The sequence below is a fragment of the Antrostomus carolinensis genome, unplaced genomic scaffold (assembly GCF_000700745.2).
Source record: "Antrostomus carolinensis isolate BGI_N321 unplaced genomic scaffold, ASM70074v2 scaffold38504, whole genome shotgun sequence".
Lineage (NCBI taxonomy): Eukaryota > Metazoa > Chordata > Aves > Caprimulgiformes > Caprimulgidae > Antrostomus > Antrostomus carolinensis.
The window spans coordinates 1-18,949 of NW_010313533.1; the positions used below are offsets into that span (position 1 = coordinate 1).

Sequence of the window (18,949 nt, forward strand, 5' to 3'; positions counted from 1 at the left end):
CGTGTCCTCGCGCCGTGTCCCGCACCTATGAGCAGCGGGAGGAAATGGCCCGATTCGCGTCGCGCCACCCAAAGCTCACGGGTTGTCCCCGGCAGGCTACGGGCCGATCACCAAAAGGAGGGGCAAAGGGTGGAAGGGGAATTTTTCCAAAACCGCACAAACTGGGTGCAAACCCGGGTTTTCTGAAGCCCGGAAAGGTTTCTCCACTCACTCCTGGGCACGATTCCCCTCAATACCATTCATCCTCCACGTGCACATAACTGGCGTGTACAAACATTCACCTCCAGATGTTGAAATTGGATTAAAATTAATGGCACAAAGATTTATAGATTGTTACTTTTGGGATTATTTTTTAATCCCCTGTGGCAGCATCACTAAATGTTGGAAACTCCTCCTCTGCTGATGTATAATTAGCTTATGTAAGTTAATAGTTTCTTTCATTGAACAGCTCCTTTCATGGTAACAGCATTTGTTTTATTTAACTGCAGTAACAAGTCCCAGTAAAATCCCTGGGGGTGTATAGTTTGGTACAGTGGAAACGATCCAAAGAATTTCAAGCATTGGCTTAACACCTACTGAAGGCTTCCTGTTCAGCACTGCTTCTCCTTGCTTCAGGTATGTTTGGTTTTTTTGTGTTGTTTTTTTAATAACCCAGAATACATTTGTGGATTGTAGAGATGTAAGTGTTGCTACAGAAGAGGAGAGGCTCCTATCAGTAACTTGAATACATGGTCGTGCGGGGGGATGCGGGTGATGAGGATGGCTGTGCTGACTTGCTGGAGCATTCACAAGGAGATTCAGGCAGGGAATTAGCAGACATGTTTGCACAGCAAACGAACAGGAAGGGAATGCTTTCAAGGTGCACACGGGACTTTGCATAGCCAGGCAGGCACCGTCAGCGGCTGGACAGTCTTTCACAGGCACAGGCCAGGGGGATCGCCTCTCACCAAGGTTTACACTGCGTCTAGTGTGGGTCAGACTTCCTCAGAAAGATATGACCAGGATGACATCCTTCAAAAAGGTACCTGGTCTGGATTGATAACGTTGACATTTTTCAAGGGTGACTCCTCAAGGATGAAGAATCCTTTGGTTTTCTGGGGTTTTTTGCTAATAATGAAATCACTCTCACCCTTTATTATTTGTCATTAATTTCTTGAATGTCAGCTTCTGGATGCCAGCTTTTATCCTGTCCGTTCGTGTCAGAGACTTGTGGTTCTCTCCAAGGGAACTACCTATTCTCTATCATCAAGTCACCTCCCTACATTAAGGTTTTCTTAGTCCAAGACAAGTCTGTACATTTACATGTACAACAGTGAAAATAAAGGCAACTGCTTTTTTATTTTGAGGAAGTTGCTACAATTAGAAGACATGGACAATTTGAGCCAGAACGGTATTAAAATCCTATTGCTGTGCTAACTCATGGCCTATGTCTGAGATTCTGAAGGCCTTTTCCTGTACCTTTTCCTCTCAAAAGTCGGCCTAAGAGTTGTTTATTTATTGTGGTGGGTTTAACTCTATACTAGGGAAAACGGGACACACCTATGCTATAAAACACAAAACTGAATTCAAACACACAAATAATTTCTCAGATAGACTGCTACTGAAAGTTGTGTGGAGTTTTATTTCAACATATCAAGCACAAACAGGTCCCCTAACTGGGGAATATGACGAGGAATGTACTTAAAAATTTGGAAACATTTACATTGAAAGATAGCCCAGACTGGCACCACCACTAAGTATTTTAAGGCTGTATATATAGCAGTACTTACCACTTGGAACTACTTCAGGCCAGAAAAAGAAAGGCTTAGTATTGTCCGCAGTCTACAGAAAATATTGCAAATCTTTAAAAAATGGTGTAAAATAGGAAGACTATTAACAGAGTTGAACAATGCAGTGGCAAAACCCTTCCTCCTTCCTGACCCTTGACAATAAATGTGCCTACGACCGAACACACGTACACCTATATTGCTCCCCTCCTTCTCACCTATCCTGGGGCAGTGGATTCCTTTCTACAATGCTAGTGTGTGATATTATAAAACAGCCATATAGCAAATAATAACAATAATAAGTGACCAGGTTTTAGGAACAGGCGTGTCCAACGTTACACTCGATGAGCCTGGTCCAGGACACCACTCAGCTCCGTAACCAAACGAGGAGCTTTCACTGAATGCTTCCTATTTCCTAAAGAGGAACGGCTCTAGGAAATTGTGCATATTTACAGTTCCTGTGGAATGGAAAATAAAACACATCCTGAGGTCCCATTCTGTGTGTGCTGACAAAACAGACCATGACTTAATATCCCGGGGGTGGATTTTTTTTGGACTAAGTGTGCTCCCTCCCATAATTAAAGGCAGCCGGACAAGCACCGTGGACATCAGTTCGTTACAGTTCCCCAAGTGCACTCCCTCACTTGTAGAGCTATGAACCAGGCTGGTGTGACCTTTCCAAAATGCTGGGGTGTTTACCATTTTGGGGGGTACCAACACTGCTGGGTAATTATTAATTGCATCAGAAAATGACACGACATAGAAAACAAATTGCACAATTAAAGCTACATTTGGCTTCAGCATTAAGGCCCATACAGGTTAAGAGGTCCTTGAAGATGTACATGTAAAAGGCAAAAATGACATAATCTTCAGGAACAAAGTTTTGCAGGTTCCTAGGTCCCTTTTTAACCTCATCTTCCAACTTTCTTCCACCTCTGCCGTGTTGGTTCTAAAGTGCTTTGGTGCCTCGCTGGGCTCCTTGCGCGAGTGGCCCCCCTTCTGCAGCCAGTAATCATTATTGCTGCCAAACGTAGTGATTTTATTTGAAGACATAATTAATGAATAGTTGACACGAAAGAAAGATGCAGAGGAGAAACCAACAGCGAGAGTCCAGGAGGAAGCTTTCAGAAGAGACCTTCCTGTGGAAGGACTTTTTGTTCAGAGCACTGAGGTTTCTGGAAAAGAAAGCAGCAGGTTTATTTGTGTGTCAGAGGGAGGTGTGCCTTCACACATGGGCACCTACCCAGAGCTTCCACACCGGGCAGGATCCCTGTGCTTCAGAGACAGCCCCATGGGTACAGCACTGTGCCCAAAGACTTCACCTCTCCTCTTTTAACAGGAAGGTAAGTACTCCTGGCTGCTGCTGGATCAGGCAGAGCATGCTGGATATCAGGTGTAAGGGCACAAACCCCAGGAAATCTCCATCCAGCACCAACTCACAAACCTATGCCCTAACTTTCCCAAATACAAGAACATCCCCAAGAGCAGCAGAGAAGAGCTAAAATTGTGTCACCGATGGCTCCAGCATCCAGAAACGGTGGGCCTTGTGTGATCCTGCCCCACTGAAGCCTCAGGAGGGCTGCACAATACTCCTCACGCAGAGGGGAATCCGCAGGGCTCCCTGGAGCACATGTAGCAGTTAATACCTCCCCTGCCCTCCCCACAGAGTCTGCCTGTCAAAGCCCTTCACCAGCAGAAGATTAAGCAGGTGTGCTCACTGCTTCCCTCAGACAGCAACTAGCCATTTATACAAAAAGCAGGAATTTAGTGCTTCTCACTCACAGAACCCAGTTTTCAGACCACACACTTGAATCTCTGCAGCAAACTGAGCAAATTCATAACATACTCAACAAGAGGAGAAACCACCCCACCCCTTCATGCCTAGCAGGGATTTATATATAGCCAAGACCCAGCCCTTCCCAACTCTGCAGCTGTCTTGCAGTTATGAGTGCCCAGAGACGCTCAACATGTTCAGGTGATGCTTTTTGCCTCATAAAGAGAGTTTCAAGAGAAAGAGATTTCCTAACTGTTTCAAGTAGGGTGTGGCTTTGCCGTTCGGGTGTGTTAACAGGTTACCTATTAACTGCACCCCCTGCAGCTGATAAGGAGGCTCCAAAGGCCGCAGCGGAGGAGTTAAATGCCACTGGTTATTTTTAGCCCATTAAGATCATTGATGTGATGAGAGAAAACGCTTACCTGTGTATGTCCTGCTGGGCTCTCTGTAGGGATAAGACGGCTGAATGAATTTCCTTCAGGTGATTCATTTCTTTCCCGCACTGAGCGCACAGGCTTTCAAACCCTGCAGCAAAGTATTGAAGGATGTTATGTTTTGCACCACCATCTCTGGTGGTGGTGATGAAACACAAACCAGGCTCACCCAGCAAGCAGCTGGCTGCGATCAAGTTGTCACAGCCAGGGAGGACACTCTCACGGGGAAACATGGGGAGAAGGAAACAGAGGACAGAATCCTCCACCCCAAAGACACAGGTCCTGTGACACTGGCCTGGGGCTCCTTCTCGCCTCTCAGGAAACAATTCTTGCAGCATCCTCCCCAGCTGAGGGGAGGCGAATGGAGTGCTCACACCTGCCCCATTTCTAAAACATTCAGTGTCACTCCCAACAAAGGCTGAGAACAGGGAATAAGAAAAACCAAGCCTGTTTTCTGTCTGTTGACTGGAATATCAGGGTAGTTTTCCAGCATGTTTGTGCCAGTAATTGGGCAGCCCTTGTTGGCACGGATAGTGCAAGGCAGAAAGGGAAGTAGAAGTAGGTGCAGACAACAGAAAAGCAGAACATTCTGTGTGTTTGGCTGTGGGCTGTGGGCTCATGGCATTAACTGGGCTAGGAAATGTCCTAGGGCTGGCTCAAGGAATAAGGTACGGAGGGAAGAACATTAACGCCTGACCCAGTGATTCCCGAATACTTGCCATCATCATCTGAGAGCTCCTGCACCGACTCTGGCGTTGAACAGCTGCTCTCTGTGTTCTGGCTGTGGTTGGACGGCTGATCACTGGTTTTGCGGCGCCTGCAGTCTTTGGCAGACCTCTGGATAAAACAGGGATTAAGGGAGACTCAGTCACTGTCAAATTGAAGACTCTTGTGTTTGGCTTTAAGCAAAATAATTCAGGGTGGTGGGGAATATCTGTGAGATTGCAAAGTTTCATTACTTTCTCAGCGACTCCTGGCAGCGACTTAAGGATATTACACACATGCTCCGTACAGAAGCATTTCCTCAAATGATAACAACCTTAAGACTCCCATCCAAATTATTGCTGTTGTAGCTTTAACTGACAAATACTAGTGATCAGTTTTATAGTTCTTCTGCTCAGTTGTGTACCCACCAACTAGATAGAGAAGCAAAAAGGATGAAAAGAAGAAAATTTAGAACAAAATTTCCCGGGGAAGATTTTTCAGAAGGTGCCTGAAAGATGTAAACATCAGAGAACTTCTATACCCAATTTCTTGATGCACTTTGGAAAGTTTCTCCCTGCCTCCTGAATGGGCAAACCAAACCCACTGTTTCAAACATGTCTCACTGGAGAGTGTGAAAAGCAGTGATGAACTTCAACTTTCCCACTGTTTCAGAGACATTCAGATTTGGGTATTATGAAAGAAAAGTCTATGTTGACAGTAAGGCAGGAGTTCCTCAGTGTGATATGGGTTATATCTAGCTAGTTCAACAGTTCTACATTTACATGGCGTTTTATGAATGATGTCTTAGTTCGAAGATGAATGCAATGAAAAAAAGATCATCCCTGTTTAAGGGGAAGGATGGAGAGAGGTTTCTTGTCTTGTCTAAGAGGAAGTAAGTGATAAAGGCAGATGGCAAAGACTGAAGTTGAAGTTGCAGGATCTCAGTTGTGTACTCCAAAACCTTGCTCACATCCTCACTATGGGAAGTTTTCTGCTTTGGAAACACTGAGCAGTGAAGTTCTGCTCAGGCAAAACACAGTATAAGAGTCACTGTCACTAACACTGGGTGGAAGAAAAATGCCAGAGTGGATAGGATATGTCAATGAAGAATTATAATTATTTGAGTTCATGACGGTACAACATTGCAGGCCTAGAGCTGTAAGCTATATTTACCCAGAACAAACCTTTCAGCCTAAGCTGTGCTCACATTAAAATGCTGCAGAAAAGGGCTAAATATCTAAACAATTGTAAAGAATATGATATTCCCCAGAACAGGCTTTTTACCTTGTGCCGTGTAATCTGGTTGTTTATGCATGTCGTTTTGTGGTTTGACATCCTCGTGGATAAGTGTCTTTCCATGGTCTGAAGTATCCCATTCTTCTCAAATTGGGCAATGTCGTTCAAAGGATCCCAAGGTCTTAAGCTTTTGAGACCAAAGGAAAAACATCAGAAAAGCAAGAACCCCACACCAGGCGTGTTAAGAGCAACACACTAATTCCACGTGCGTAAGGGCAGGTGTTATCCCTGACAGTAACCAGAGTTCCTGCAGATGCAGCGTGAAGAGTAACAGGTTCTTCCCTCTACCTCCCCAGTTCCCAGCAATAAATGAGGGGGGTTCTGTCTCCAGAGGCTTCACCCTTCTCTCCAGGGGAGGAGAGCACAGTTGTCAGCTCTGCTCACACACTGCAGAAAATCTCTGCTAAATGATTCCACACTTGATTGCAGCAACAGGGACTTGTACCAATGGCACAGCAGATGTTCCATGGCCAAGCCCTCACCTCCAGCTATTCCCAACTAGTATCAGGAATATGCATCCTAACAATGACACGTTGCTCAGAAAGAGCAAGGCCAGGGCATAGTGTGGGGAACGGCAGGACCTGAATTACAGGTCTGTAACCTTGCTTGCATCCCTGGGGACTCAAACAGCAAGGTCTGTTCGTGGCCCCCAAGCCCACCACTCACTCCTCGTATTTGTAGCGCCATTCGTTAGTGGTGGCATCGTGCTGGAAGAGCAGTGGTTTCCAGTCTGTGCCGTTCTCTCTCCGCTCTCGGGCAGCATTCCTCTGCTCCTCTTCCAGCACAAATTTTTCCTGTGTTGCCTTGTGTTGATCGCCTTTGTTTATTGCACTGGTAACGTGCTGCCAAAGCCTAGAAATAAACAGGGAAGGAAGTTAAAACACCTTAAAACCAACACTGCATTTTGCCAGCTGGAACCTTAGAGCAGACACTTTCCCGGTCTATTGATACTCCAGAGGAACTGTAACAGGATTGCTCAGCCTCAGTTTTGGCTTGTAAATTAAAGGAACATTATGAGAATGGCAACACTGAATGCTGTACACAATGATCTACCGAAGAACAGGGGAGCCTACAATATTCATTAAAATCTTCAGTGCTGTCTGTGTGAGTTATAAGATAGTTATGCTCAATTCTCTGAGGTCAGTGGCCTCTTCAGGGGCGACTGATGTATAATGGAGAATCTGTTATCTTCCTCACCCTTTCAGTCATTTATGTTTAGAAGCCTTTGTGATAATATCTATCCCTGAAACAAAAGCTTTCTATTTAAAGTTTAGAAGCACTGGAAAATGGATTCCTGTGCAAGGCTTGCAGCTGCACATGCAATGCTGTACTCAGCTATAGGGTTAGCAACCAGATCTGTAGGAAGCTGGTTCAGTCCTCAAGAAACGGACAGGTACTTGTGCTCACAAAGTGCAAGCATGAACACAGGCTTTCACTCGCACTTGTTTTCAGCTGCCAAAAAATACGTGATCTGTCATATGATGTCTCACTGAGCCTCTGCCCGGAGCAGAGGATCTGCCTTTTACAAGAGAAAAGTCATTATCTTTTTTTTTTTTACTATAGCCAAGCTGTGATAGGCCTCTCCACAGTTCCTCTAATCAGAGCACTCTAATCTCCATTTCAGATTGGAAATACTTCTGAGATTAGCACCTAGTCCTCCCAAAACATTACTGGGTGGTTTAGAGATTAGAATAGGCACTGGAGATCCAGGCTGTTCCAGTATTCCCAGCTCCACAAAACACCACTCCTCCATTTAGAGGATGAATACATTACTGCATTTAATTTGGAGATTGCTGTGAAGCTTTTAATTTAAAAGGGATACTGATGCTTTCATTATATTTCTATCACCATACATTTACACAACACTTCCAAAAAAGCAGCCTCTTAGATAATGAACTGAAGGCAGAGGAACATTTTCCTGTCCTTTTTGACACGTCACTCCCATTTTCCTGTGTATGAATCCTTTCAGCCTGAAACAAAGGAAGGAAACCCAATTCAAACTCAAAGTGATGGAGGTGGGGGAGGGAGGACTGAAAATAACGGCCAGAGAAAACACTGCGGTGGCGTAAAAGTCAGTCCTAAGGAATGTGGTGGTGTAAAGAGCAAGTCCTCTAATTCTAAGAACTTCAGAGGGACACACAAAATTGTTTGACAAGGGCAAATTATTCCATCAAGAGCTGCATGTGTCAGACAATGAGACCCTCCATGGTGAGCTGCATAATGGTATGAGCTTCAGAGATTCTCCAGCATCTGTGAAAACAGATGATTTTCCAGCGCTGCAGGAAAGACTAAGCAATTGAGGCAGAATACAACCTGGATTTGATGGTAATTTATTCATGCAACTGTCAGCATAATAAGGAGCTGAGTGGAATGTCTGTTAGGGATCTCTAGGATCTTTCCTTGCACCTCCTTCCCCTGGATGCATGTATCGTTATTAATCTCTGATGCAGCAAAGGGAGTCAGCTCTGGCCGTACCCTGGTAAACAGAGAAATGGAGATTCTTTGTCTGCAAGACCAAAATTTCTCTTCTCCTTTAAAAGAATCTTTTCCAGCAGATTAATAGAGAATTGTGCTGCAGTCTGCTTGGTTCTGAGACAGCAGCAACTGCATGACTGTAAGTTACAAATACAGACTTCATTGCCCGTAACGCCCACTGCTGTCCAGAACAAACTAAATGTGTATGTGTTTTTATTTTCTTGCAATCTCTTTCTTTACCCATAAAAAGGGGATGGATGTGATGTAACTCCAGAATGAGATGCTCACAGGGAAGTGGCCAATGTAATGCAGAGTCAGGCAGCAAACTGCAGGTACTGGCTCGGCATGTTATCTGGTACTGGTTAACCAAGTTGGTGAGGAGGCATGACTAGCTGGTCTGAAGCCAGCACCACATGATGTTGCTCTAGCTGTTCTTGCTCAAGAACTGGCTCAGGAATGCTCATTGCATCAGGTAGTCACTCCTTCTATTTCCTAAGTCATGTGCCAGGACCCTATTTTTAGGTGATCTCGATTACCCTTAAAAAACTGGTGCAGATTTCACTGGAGATCTCAGCTGAGATTGTGAGACAGGGTTCAACATCTGTTTAATTACGTTCTCTCATAAAATCCTGTTATGTGGTTCAAATTACTGCTCTGCTCATACCAGGCCTTTCCACATGACTCCTGCATCTAGTTGAAGAGCCTGTGGTTGAAACAACCCTTCTTAACAAGACATCCGACCTCTGATTGACATCTTGCCCTTCTACAAAATCTTCCAGCAGTTACAGAGACTCTGTGATCCCTGGAGTTCAGGGAGAGCTGTTATTTTAACAGATAAAATGTAGCCTCCACCATTTCTCCGCCCAGCACCCTGGTTATTTCAGAGCTCTCCTTCACGGAAATACTCCAGAGTTAATAGACTGGAAAAAAACCAGGTAAATGGCTGGGTAATATGTGCAGGCAAAGCAGGTCACTGCCTTTCCAGGACTGTGCTGAGGGATTGGAGCCTTCTGATCGGAGAAGGGAAGCAGCAGTGAGATGTTTCCAGGGCCCCGTACCTCTCCGACTCAAAGTCCGTCTGCTCCTCAAACAGCACGATGTGGCGCTTCAGTCTCTGCCTTCGTACTTCACTGGTCGGGTTCCAGAACATTTCCGAGTTCCCATTTTTCAACTCATTTATATGCACTTCTCCATCCTGAGAAGGAAAATTAAGTGAAAAGTTTAATGACAATCAGAAGCACAAGGCAGAAAACAATCTTGACGAATGGAAGCTGCTTCTGGCTCATGATCAGAGGTAGGGCTTGGTTAGAAGGCTTTTTTCCTCTGCTACCCCAATAAATCTCACTGAACACTTCCTGTCAGTTTCTAAAATGAAAGCGGTGAGGCATTCCCTGAAACACTGGCTGAATCAACCAGAGAAGAATTAGAAAGGGACCTGCTCCCTTTTGCAGTCTTGTCCCCAGACACGGGTACCCACAGAAACCCTAAGATGCTCCTCTTTCCTAGCTGTTCCTCCCAGCTACCACCCACCACATATAAACCAGATCCCCAGCAACTTTTTCAGTCTTTCTTCTGTTCCTCACTGCTGAAATCTCACACAGACCCTACTGAAACACCAGCCTCTCTGGAAAGGAGAACTAAAGCTGAGATACTCTCTCTCTTTTCCTTCTTTGTCAGATCATTGCTCCCGAATTTCATTTAGCACTTCAAAATGCCAGGCATCTTTCATCCTTATTCCTTGCCAATTTAACCGACTATTAAGCAGCACTTCTCTGATCTGAGGCTGGCTGGACAATATTGCCGTGTCCCTGCTCGACTAAGCTGCTCCCCAGCCCTGCTCATGGATGCAGCAACGCCACGGAGCCAGACAGGGTGGTTTACAGAGCGGACAGTGAACAGGACGACACTGACTGCAAGGGGAATGAATCAGACGATTACAGCTGCTGAACAGCACGTGCACTGGTGCCATTCAGCTGCCTGGACGTGGTATGAGCATGATGCAAACCTTATTCAGGTCATGGCTACTGGCTTTGCCTGTCGCTGCCGAATTTCTTTGGGTCCCAACTGCTGCATTTCTTCCTCTGCATGGTCCCTTGCTGCATGTCTCAAAGTCCCCTTCCCACATCTTCAGCTGTGAAACTCCTTCAGCCCTGAGGGACTCTTATCCCTTCTCAAAGTTCTCCCTCAGGACTCCTCCTGCCATGTCCTGAGGTGCCAGTTCCAGGACAGATCTCAGGTCTCCAAGAGCCCCCGAACTGTGCATGGCACTATCAAACATCACTACATGCCTCTCTAAGGGACGCAGACACAAGCCCCCAGTGCTCCTTTGATCCTTGGGCTGAGAACCTTTGGGGTTTGCTTTCCTTCTTTAGTCAGGTGGGTTTTCAGGTCCTGAGGCAGGGAATTAGCCTTTCAGCTGCGAGGGTTTCTGTCAGGAAACCGGACGGTGCTAGAGAAAAGCCTGCAGAGCTCAGGAGAGCAGGCCAGTACTCTCAGTGGGGAGGGAGAACAACGTCCGTACCGCTGCACAGCAGCTACTCTATTCACAGCACGCAACTCCAAACGGCGGCTTATGGAGCCACCCTTTCAAAACCATTTAGCTTCTTTTATACATCATTCTAATTTTGTGCACCACAAACAACCAGCACAAAGAGTGAGGGAGGAATAAATTATTTTCAGGCTGATAGAACCCAAACACAGAGGGTTGGAAGCTGAGCAGCATGCAACCATGTGGCTCAGCGCCCCAGGGGAGCCTCTCGATTACAGGCTCTCGCGGATGGCACTTGCAGGACCCACCACAGACGTGGTACTCCATAGCCAAGCACGACTCACAATTGCCAAGGCTCGTCCTGCAGGAAAGGGAGCTCAGAACAGAAAATCTACCCAGGCACAGGGAGCAAATCTCCTTGTATACACCTAGAGAGGGCAAATCTCCCAATTTCAAAATGGTCATTAGCTTTTTATGGAAAAAAAAGGAATGCCTGAGAGGAGGTGTCCAGTGCCAAAGGTCCTGTGCTTAGGACCTCACTATAGAAACGGCTTTATGCAGGCACATTCCACCTGACTCCTTTAAATTCCTACTCTAGGATGAGACAAATCTTGTCTCAGAAGTGACAATTTCTATGGACTGGAAAGGGAGCATAGGTCAACTGTAATGAAGAGGTAGATGTCTAAATGTAGCTGAGATAAATAGCTAAGCATCCAGCCCCAAGCCAGGGCTCACTGCTTTTGCCTCGGTTACCACGAGTTCCCAACCAAAGCTCTAATTTACATCCTTCACCACGCAACTTCATTCTTGTGGAGTTTTGTCTTAAGGATGCCTTTGAGTGATTCACTTGTGGATGCTGGGTGGCGAAGGTGCTGCCTGCTCTGCTGACTGTTCTGAGCTGCCCATACAGACAGACCCTCACAGAATCTACGTCTCTGTCCTTCACCTCATGCACAGAGGAACAACCATCTTCAAACAAAAAGGTCTGCTGTGAAAATGATGAGTTTAAAACCCCGTGAAGTTCTTCCCTGATACTGTTGTAGCTGGGAAAGTATTGAAAACCACAAGACAAAAGGAAGCTTCATGATTTTCACAATCACATGTAAGACTCATTATGTCTCCTGCCGTCAGTGCTTGCCCTCAGCCTGAGACCCTAAATACAGAGCCACTAGCTTTGATGGAAACCCTCCTCACTGCTCCCGGCTTTGACCCAGGCTCTGGGAGTGCAGGTGTGACTCACACTGCACGTGGGTGGGACTACGAAGCGTAAATGACCTCGAGAAGCGTGGCCCGGAAAGCTCAGCTCCCTGAGATCCCCAGGGATGATGGGAATAGGCAGGACAGGGCCCTCCACAGCCCCCACTCCAACACAGAGAGCCTGCCAAGGGCTGCCAGTCCTCCCACACGCCCTCCTGCCACGCGCGCTTCAACTGTCAGCAGCTTCGGTGATTGTACGTTACCCAGTGTCCATCGAGACTTGCTAACACTTCTTCTCCTGATTTAATCTTCCCAGCTATTTGATTAATGCTCGCGCTGCCACCAAAGAAGGGCTGTCAGGGGAGAAATGAAATAGAAAATATGATCAGTCTAGTGAGAACTGGAAGGGAGCCAAACACAGTGATGCAGCAGGAGGGAAGGAAAGTGCAACCTGCTTGATTTCCACTCTTCCTGGGGAATGGCAGAATGAATTCTAACATTTGACTCTCTAGCATTGTGCCCTCCTCCTTTTGTTTGCAACACCAGAATCCCTGTAGGAGCTGCAGGAAGGGAGATAAGCCTTCAGGTGCATTAACATTCAGCAGTGCAAGGCCTCGCCTTCATTGCAAATACACTTCTTGACAGCTAGACGTTGGGATAAGTGTATGTGGGCAAGTCCTTCCCATTGTCCCGAGTCACATCACAGTTTGCTCCCTTATTCTTGCAGCCTTGTCCAAAGACAAGTAGCAGCACTAATGCAGTTGGTGACTTTTCCTGCTTACAAGACAGCAACAGCAGTATGGCACTGCTGATGGCTGCATCTGTGTCAAGACTCCAGCGTGAAGAAGCTCTGGTCAGCAGCAAACAAAAAAAGAAAAAGGGAATTTCCAGAGTCAAGGAAAAGATTCTCAGAACAATGGAAAATTTCCCTCACCTCCTGCCTGCCAAACACAGGAAACAGCAGTGATAGAGTGACCAGCTCTTCCATTCATACCACACAACATTTCTTCAGACATTTTAGCAGCTACTTTCCAGTAACATTTGTGCAGAGGAACTTTTTTTTTTCTAAATAACAATATAAACCCACATTTCCCACAACACCCATGGAAAAAGAAATCACAAGTATCTCCAGAATCAACATATGCAATCCAAGAGCAAATTGGTACAGACCCAAATTCATAACGAAATTATGGGCTTTACCTTACTCACAATTCTACTAAAAACGGTGGCTAAGAAATATTCAAAGCAGAGCATGTAATTAAGCTACAGGGACCTTTCTGAGTCCTGTTTGGACAAAGCATACTGTTTTCAAGCCAGAAAAGAAGGGTCTGCATTTTAAGCTCTGCAGTGTTTGTAGGTTTGAGATGACACTGACCGAAGTCAGGGAGATACTTCCCTGTCCTCAACATGGTACGTCAAGCCTATAGAAAGAAGCTTTAAACGTATGTAAATGTCAAGGAAGTACACGGGGCAACAGTTCACTTTGTAAGGGCAAATAAAGACACAAAATTATTATTGCCCCCAGAAAAAAGCAGTCTGCAAAAGACTCCCCTAACTCCAGTAATCTCTCACATTTATGTTGGCTCAGGCTGCCACTCTGAAGTCCTGCAGGCTCTCAGTTCTCCATCTTTCATTTTATGCCCAGGCAAGAAATAATTGGTCAAACAGAAAATAAATGGATGCTCCTTAAAAAGCAAGTTAACTGTCCAAGAAAAGTAACGGGTCATCACTTTCCCTCTCAAATGTTAACAATATAACTACAGGAATGCTCAAAGATGTCTCCATTTTATCTGCATACCATAAATTTGACTCAACAGACTTTCTAAGGGAGGGAACTGCTACATGAACAAGTCAGTGACAGTGCAGCTTGTCAGTGTGATGGCCACTCTAAATTATCTGACCGAAAAAGAGCTTTTACCCCATCATCAAGGCAAGGTCCTGTAGCCTTGTGAAACACAAGGTACAGTTCATCGTAGTATTTGCAAGGTAAGAGTATGCGATGGCTACTGGAGAGCTGCACTGAAGATCCATATCCTCCCTTGCCTCAAAGTAGCTTGTACACCTCACTGTATTTTGCAAGCAAGAATAACTGCACCTTCCTGTCCAGAATCCACAGTGTCACTGCCAAACGTTCAGAACAGAGTCTGGCTAGTAGCCAGCTGGCTGTCAGTGAACAAGTCATATGTGAAACTCAGGCTTCCTGGCTTCAAATCCAAGTTGCAGTAGGGAAAACAGAGTGTGGGATGATGCCTCCTCTCTGGGCAGGCCACCCCGTGGTGCATGCACACATTGCTGGGACATAAATGATCTGGTGTGTGTGGTCAAACCTTGCCTGGAACACAGGGACAAGCCTGAGACCCATTCAAAATGGGGGCCACAATGTCTCTTACCTTTAGCTTGAATTCTAGTTCTGCCCTGTGGTTAGTTTTCTCACAGTCGATGGTAACTCTCCCTCCAAGTTCCATTGTCATGGTACCGTATAAAAGTCCTGAAAGGGAAAAAAGAGAATCAAAAGAGGCTCCAATGGAAGCGATCTGCTTTCTCAACTCAAACTGGCTCTCACTGACATGCTGGGAAATTTGATACTTGGCTTTAAGTTTAGAAAAGACAGAAACCAAAGTTTTTAGGAAATGGCTCTTTCCTATAAGCGTCAATAATCCTCCCCTGAGTCCATATTGCCCATTTATTACACCAGCTAGGAAATAGCTTGACTCACAGGTGCTGATAGTGCACCTGTGGCAAGCCAAAAGTGGGAAAGGAAAAACGAAGTTGTGCCCAGGAACTTCACTTATGCCAGTGCTTAAACAGACCCAGCTGCTTCTCACAGGGTGGATGCAGAGGACTCTTTTTTACACAGGTTTACCATTTTCTGAAAAGGTCATTTGCAGAAAAAGAAAAATTGACGAGAGAAACATTTATGTACAGGAATAGTTCACAGAGGCTGTGGTTTACAGAAGTTACTGTTTTCAGGTAGCTAGACCCTCCATAAATATTAACTTACAGGTCAACATGCTGAAATTAAAAAAAAATATATTCAAAACCCCAAACTGGATGGAACTGCTGCAGCAGTGACTTTATCCCTGTGGTTGAAATGTCACCGGTGCTCGGCTTCCTGAGGAGAAATGCAAAGTTACAGCAGTAACTCAGCAGCCATCCCCTGCATCAGTGCACACTCAGCTCAGAGCAAAGCCAATTCTGTACTTGCACACAGTAACAGGTACCAGCCTCACTGAGGCAGCTCATACACTGAGCAATATCATGATGAGAGTAACAAAGAAATCAGAAGAGAAGTCAGGAATTTCCTTTGTTCTCAAAAAGCCAGCAAATACGTTAAACAATTTTAGTGTTAACATCAGAAAAACTTTTTATCCTCAGAAGCTCAGAAATTTACTCTTATTCTTTCCATCTTCACTTTATCTGCAGTGCATGTACACAGTATTTTTTTTGTTTCTACATAGTGTTAAAATGAACTTAGATGGGTCTAATTCTGTCCTCATCTCTGCACAGACAAGTCAAAAAGACATCAACGGGGATTTCCAGTCTTCTGCTGAGCGCTATGACTCGCGTGTGGAGCAACTGCTCCCTGGAATTACCAGTCCCTGTGGTGCCAGGTATTCGAGAGGGAAGAAGAAAGCCAGTGCAAAGTTAGTGAGATACCACTATGTTATTCTTTCTGTTTGCTTCCTATTTGAACAGTCATAACTTACCTTTACAGTGGGCATATGGCATAGTAATGATATAATCTTCTCCCCTGCTTAGAAACGTAAGTTTTGCCTTCCCATCCAACAGTGCAGAAAGTGAGTTACCTAGAATTTTAAAAAATCAAATGCATATAAATTTAAAAACTGCATGTTATACTTGGTCACTCATCCTACCGTAGAAAAACACTTTCAGAGGTCACTAATGAAAGAAGAGATGTGAAATGCTGATAATTCAGGATTCTGCAAATCATTTACTGTTGGAGGCAGGCAACAGTACGGCTCATATTTGCTCTGGCATTTAGCTCCTGTGCAGAAAGGGCAGTACATTAAATAAATCACTAGTGGGATGCAGAAAGCAGTTCCAGTGCTTTTTTTTTGTTTGTTCTCACAACTTTTCTGATTGTGTATGATCCCAGATAACAAATAAAATTGCCAGAAGGACAGCAATGACTATTTACAAGTGTTTCAGCAAATACGTTTACCAGAGGATAGTACTTAAGAGGTGTTTGTCTAAACAAGAAGCTATTTCAAACAGCAACACTGTTTCAGAGCCTGCAGTTGTGCTGTCTCCATTGCCATTAGAAGGTTCGAGAATGTTCTGAACCTCTAGCTCAACTCTCAGAAATCTGGGAGCTAGAGAAATGGTTACATTTATACAGACTCTTCTGCAAAAGTGAGTTGGATGATCAGACAGCTACAATGACTCATCCTTGAGCATATGCAAGGCAGTCCCATAACCAATTACTCATACATTCTCCTGAACCTTTGCTTTCTGAAAACCAGGTTGTTAAAGCTCTCCATTTTTGTATCTGATTTTTTTTATTTTTTTTTTTTAACATTAGTGTGCTCTCCCACTGAAATGGTGGAAATGGAAAACCCAGGAGAGCCCCAGAAAGGAATTAGGGTGTCCTGGTGGTAGATCTCTTAAGAATTTCTTTGTTCTTAACCCTCAACACACTCAGGAGTGATTGAAAAACAAACCAAAACCAATGCCACGATGTTACCTGGAAGGTGCCGAAGCTTAATGCCTTACCATAAAACTTGGACCTCGCTAGAATGCTGCCAGTAATGCAGAACCCATCCTTCCTATTGCTGACATGAAAAGCTGACACTGGCGGATGATGGGACACCTAGAAGAACAAAAAGCCCAGGTCACCTACAGCAGTCTTTGCAGCCTCACATGGTGTTACCCAGGGAAAGTGCAAGACAGAGGCCACAGGACTGAGCAGTGCCCTCAGAGCCCGATCCGAACCATTGACCTCAGTGTTAAAGGAGGGAACACTATATGAGAGACCATTATATACGAGAAAATTATACATGTAAACTTTCTCCCACACCCTGTATCTTCTTGTCCTTGTGCATCTGAGATCACTTTAGGTCAACAGGTACACTGTCAGATTTTCAACACAATAAATGACAGTGCAGAACTTTTTGGTAGCATTTGAATAACCTCCAGTTATTCAATTTATTTGCTATTTATTTCAGTGTCTGAAATAAAATAAAACAAAATAAAAATTCTTTGACTAAATAGAAAAAAAAAAAAGTATTTGAAACAGGGATTCCCTGTACCAAAGTCCACATGGTCCTCAGATCCCTTTATCAACACCATAAATCTCAAACTACATTTTCTCAGGCCAGTTTACTTGTGAGCTCTGCCTTTCATTTATCCCCAAAGACACAGAGATAAGCCCTCAATTTACTCCTATTAAAATCTTTACAGAAAGTTTGGAAAAAAAGGAAGGTAGGATTTGGTTATGTGGTTTATACCCCTTTTGACAGAGGCAACACAAACCACCACAATGTTTTATTAACAATAAGAAAAGAGCAGGGCAGAACCCCAGGGAAAAGTCTTTATTGAAGAGGCTAATGCTGTATATGGGATATTTGCTTTTACAGTCCTGAGTGCCTGTCAGAGCCCACAGTAATCTTTGTAAATCTAAAGAGAAAAACAATCAGTGGCTAATTTACCCCATGTCCCACTCTGGCTATTTACACAGAACACCAACTTCCTCTCCCAGGCTGATTTGTGGAGCGTGTTCCTACGCATGGAGGTGCAAGCAGGCTGCTCCTTGCAACACCTGAGCATCCAAATAAGATCACTGACCTGTTCTGCGATGTAAAATGTGTGACTGTTCGTCTGAGGGTGGAACCAACAGCAGCGAAATGTCTCTCCCAGAATAGGGTTGTATGGCTTTTTTATTCCCTGAAAAGCAAAGCAATAAAAAAATGAATCAAAATGAAGATTTGCAATCCAACTTCACAGAGATGGCCACAAAACAACACAATAATTTTCTTCCTGATGTTTTAAACTGAGTCAATCACATGAATCAAAACCAAATAACTGGTTACATATATTCCTCCTAATCTAATCTTTTCATCTGAGCCATGGATTCATCTGCTATTCTTGCCAACTTAATCTTCTGCTTGATCAAAGTTTTACAAGATGATAAAACTTTATTATTTCTGCTACTATATGCAGCAGATGCATACTGGTGTGGAAAGGTGGCACTATGGTAGTAACAGGCCTGAAAAGAGAAAGGAGACCTGCTTTCAGCCAAGGGAAAAATCTTGAATTCAAGGACATGTTACTTGATGAGTAGTTTTGCCTTCTAACTGTCCCGTGCAAAAGCTCCAAGGTGGTCAGCACTATTCTGCACTCAATATCTGCTCCAAAACCAAAGGCAGCTTCAATTTTAGAAGTAATGGTCAAAGTCTTCTGAACAATAGAAGAGCTAAAGTGTTGAAGGAAAGGCAATAAAGAAATACACAACCATAGCAGAAGATTTCAGTGCCTGTTACAACCCTGACTTCATGCATTCTTTTACCTTTGGCTTCTTATAGAAGCCGGACAGGTACCACCTCAAAACTTGCTTCATTCGACTGTACGGATCATCTTCAAGGACAGCTCTGCAGGACAGAACACAAAATGTTTTCTTGCATGCTCTTTACACTGCTCACACATCACATTAATTTCATACCCCTGTAAGTACTAAAGGGGAGTAACTTCTGTGCTGCTGCCAGTGAAAATGGTGTCTGTGAGCAGAAATAATGGGGTTTTTTTAGTAATGTACATCATACACACACATATACACTCTTAAAAAGTGGCACCTCTT

General features: G+C 44.5%; 1 protein-coding gene across 1 annotated transcript in view; it reads right to left on the reverse strand.

The window, feature by feature from the left end:
- Positions 1–1,607: 1,607 nt before the first annotated feature.
- The window catches only part of LOC104524484 (oxysterol-binding protein-related protein 5), a 52,413-nt gene continuing 35,071 nt past the window's right edge, over positions 1,608–18,949 (reverse strand). Inside the window, 12 exon segments of the mRNA XM_010167384.2 lie at positions 1,608–2,941; positions 3,963–4,065; positions 4,694–4,811; positions 5,964–6,102; positions 6,642–6,827; positions 9,509–9,645; positions 12,399–12,488; positions 14,526–14,623; positions 15,843–15,941; positions 16,870–16,966; positions 17,941–18,039; positions 18,662–18,743. Coding sequence (XP_010165686.1) covers positions 2,806–2,941; positions 3,963–4,065; positions 4,694–4,811; positions 5,964–6,102; positions 6,642–6,827; positions 9,509–9,645; positions 12,399–12,488; positions 14,526–14,623; positions 15,843–15,941; positions 16,870–16,966; positions 17,941–18,039; positions 18,662–18,743 — 1,384 coding nt within the window. The 3' untranslated portion in view covers positions 1,608–2,805.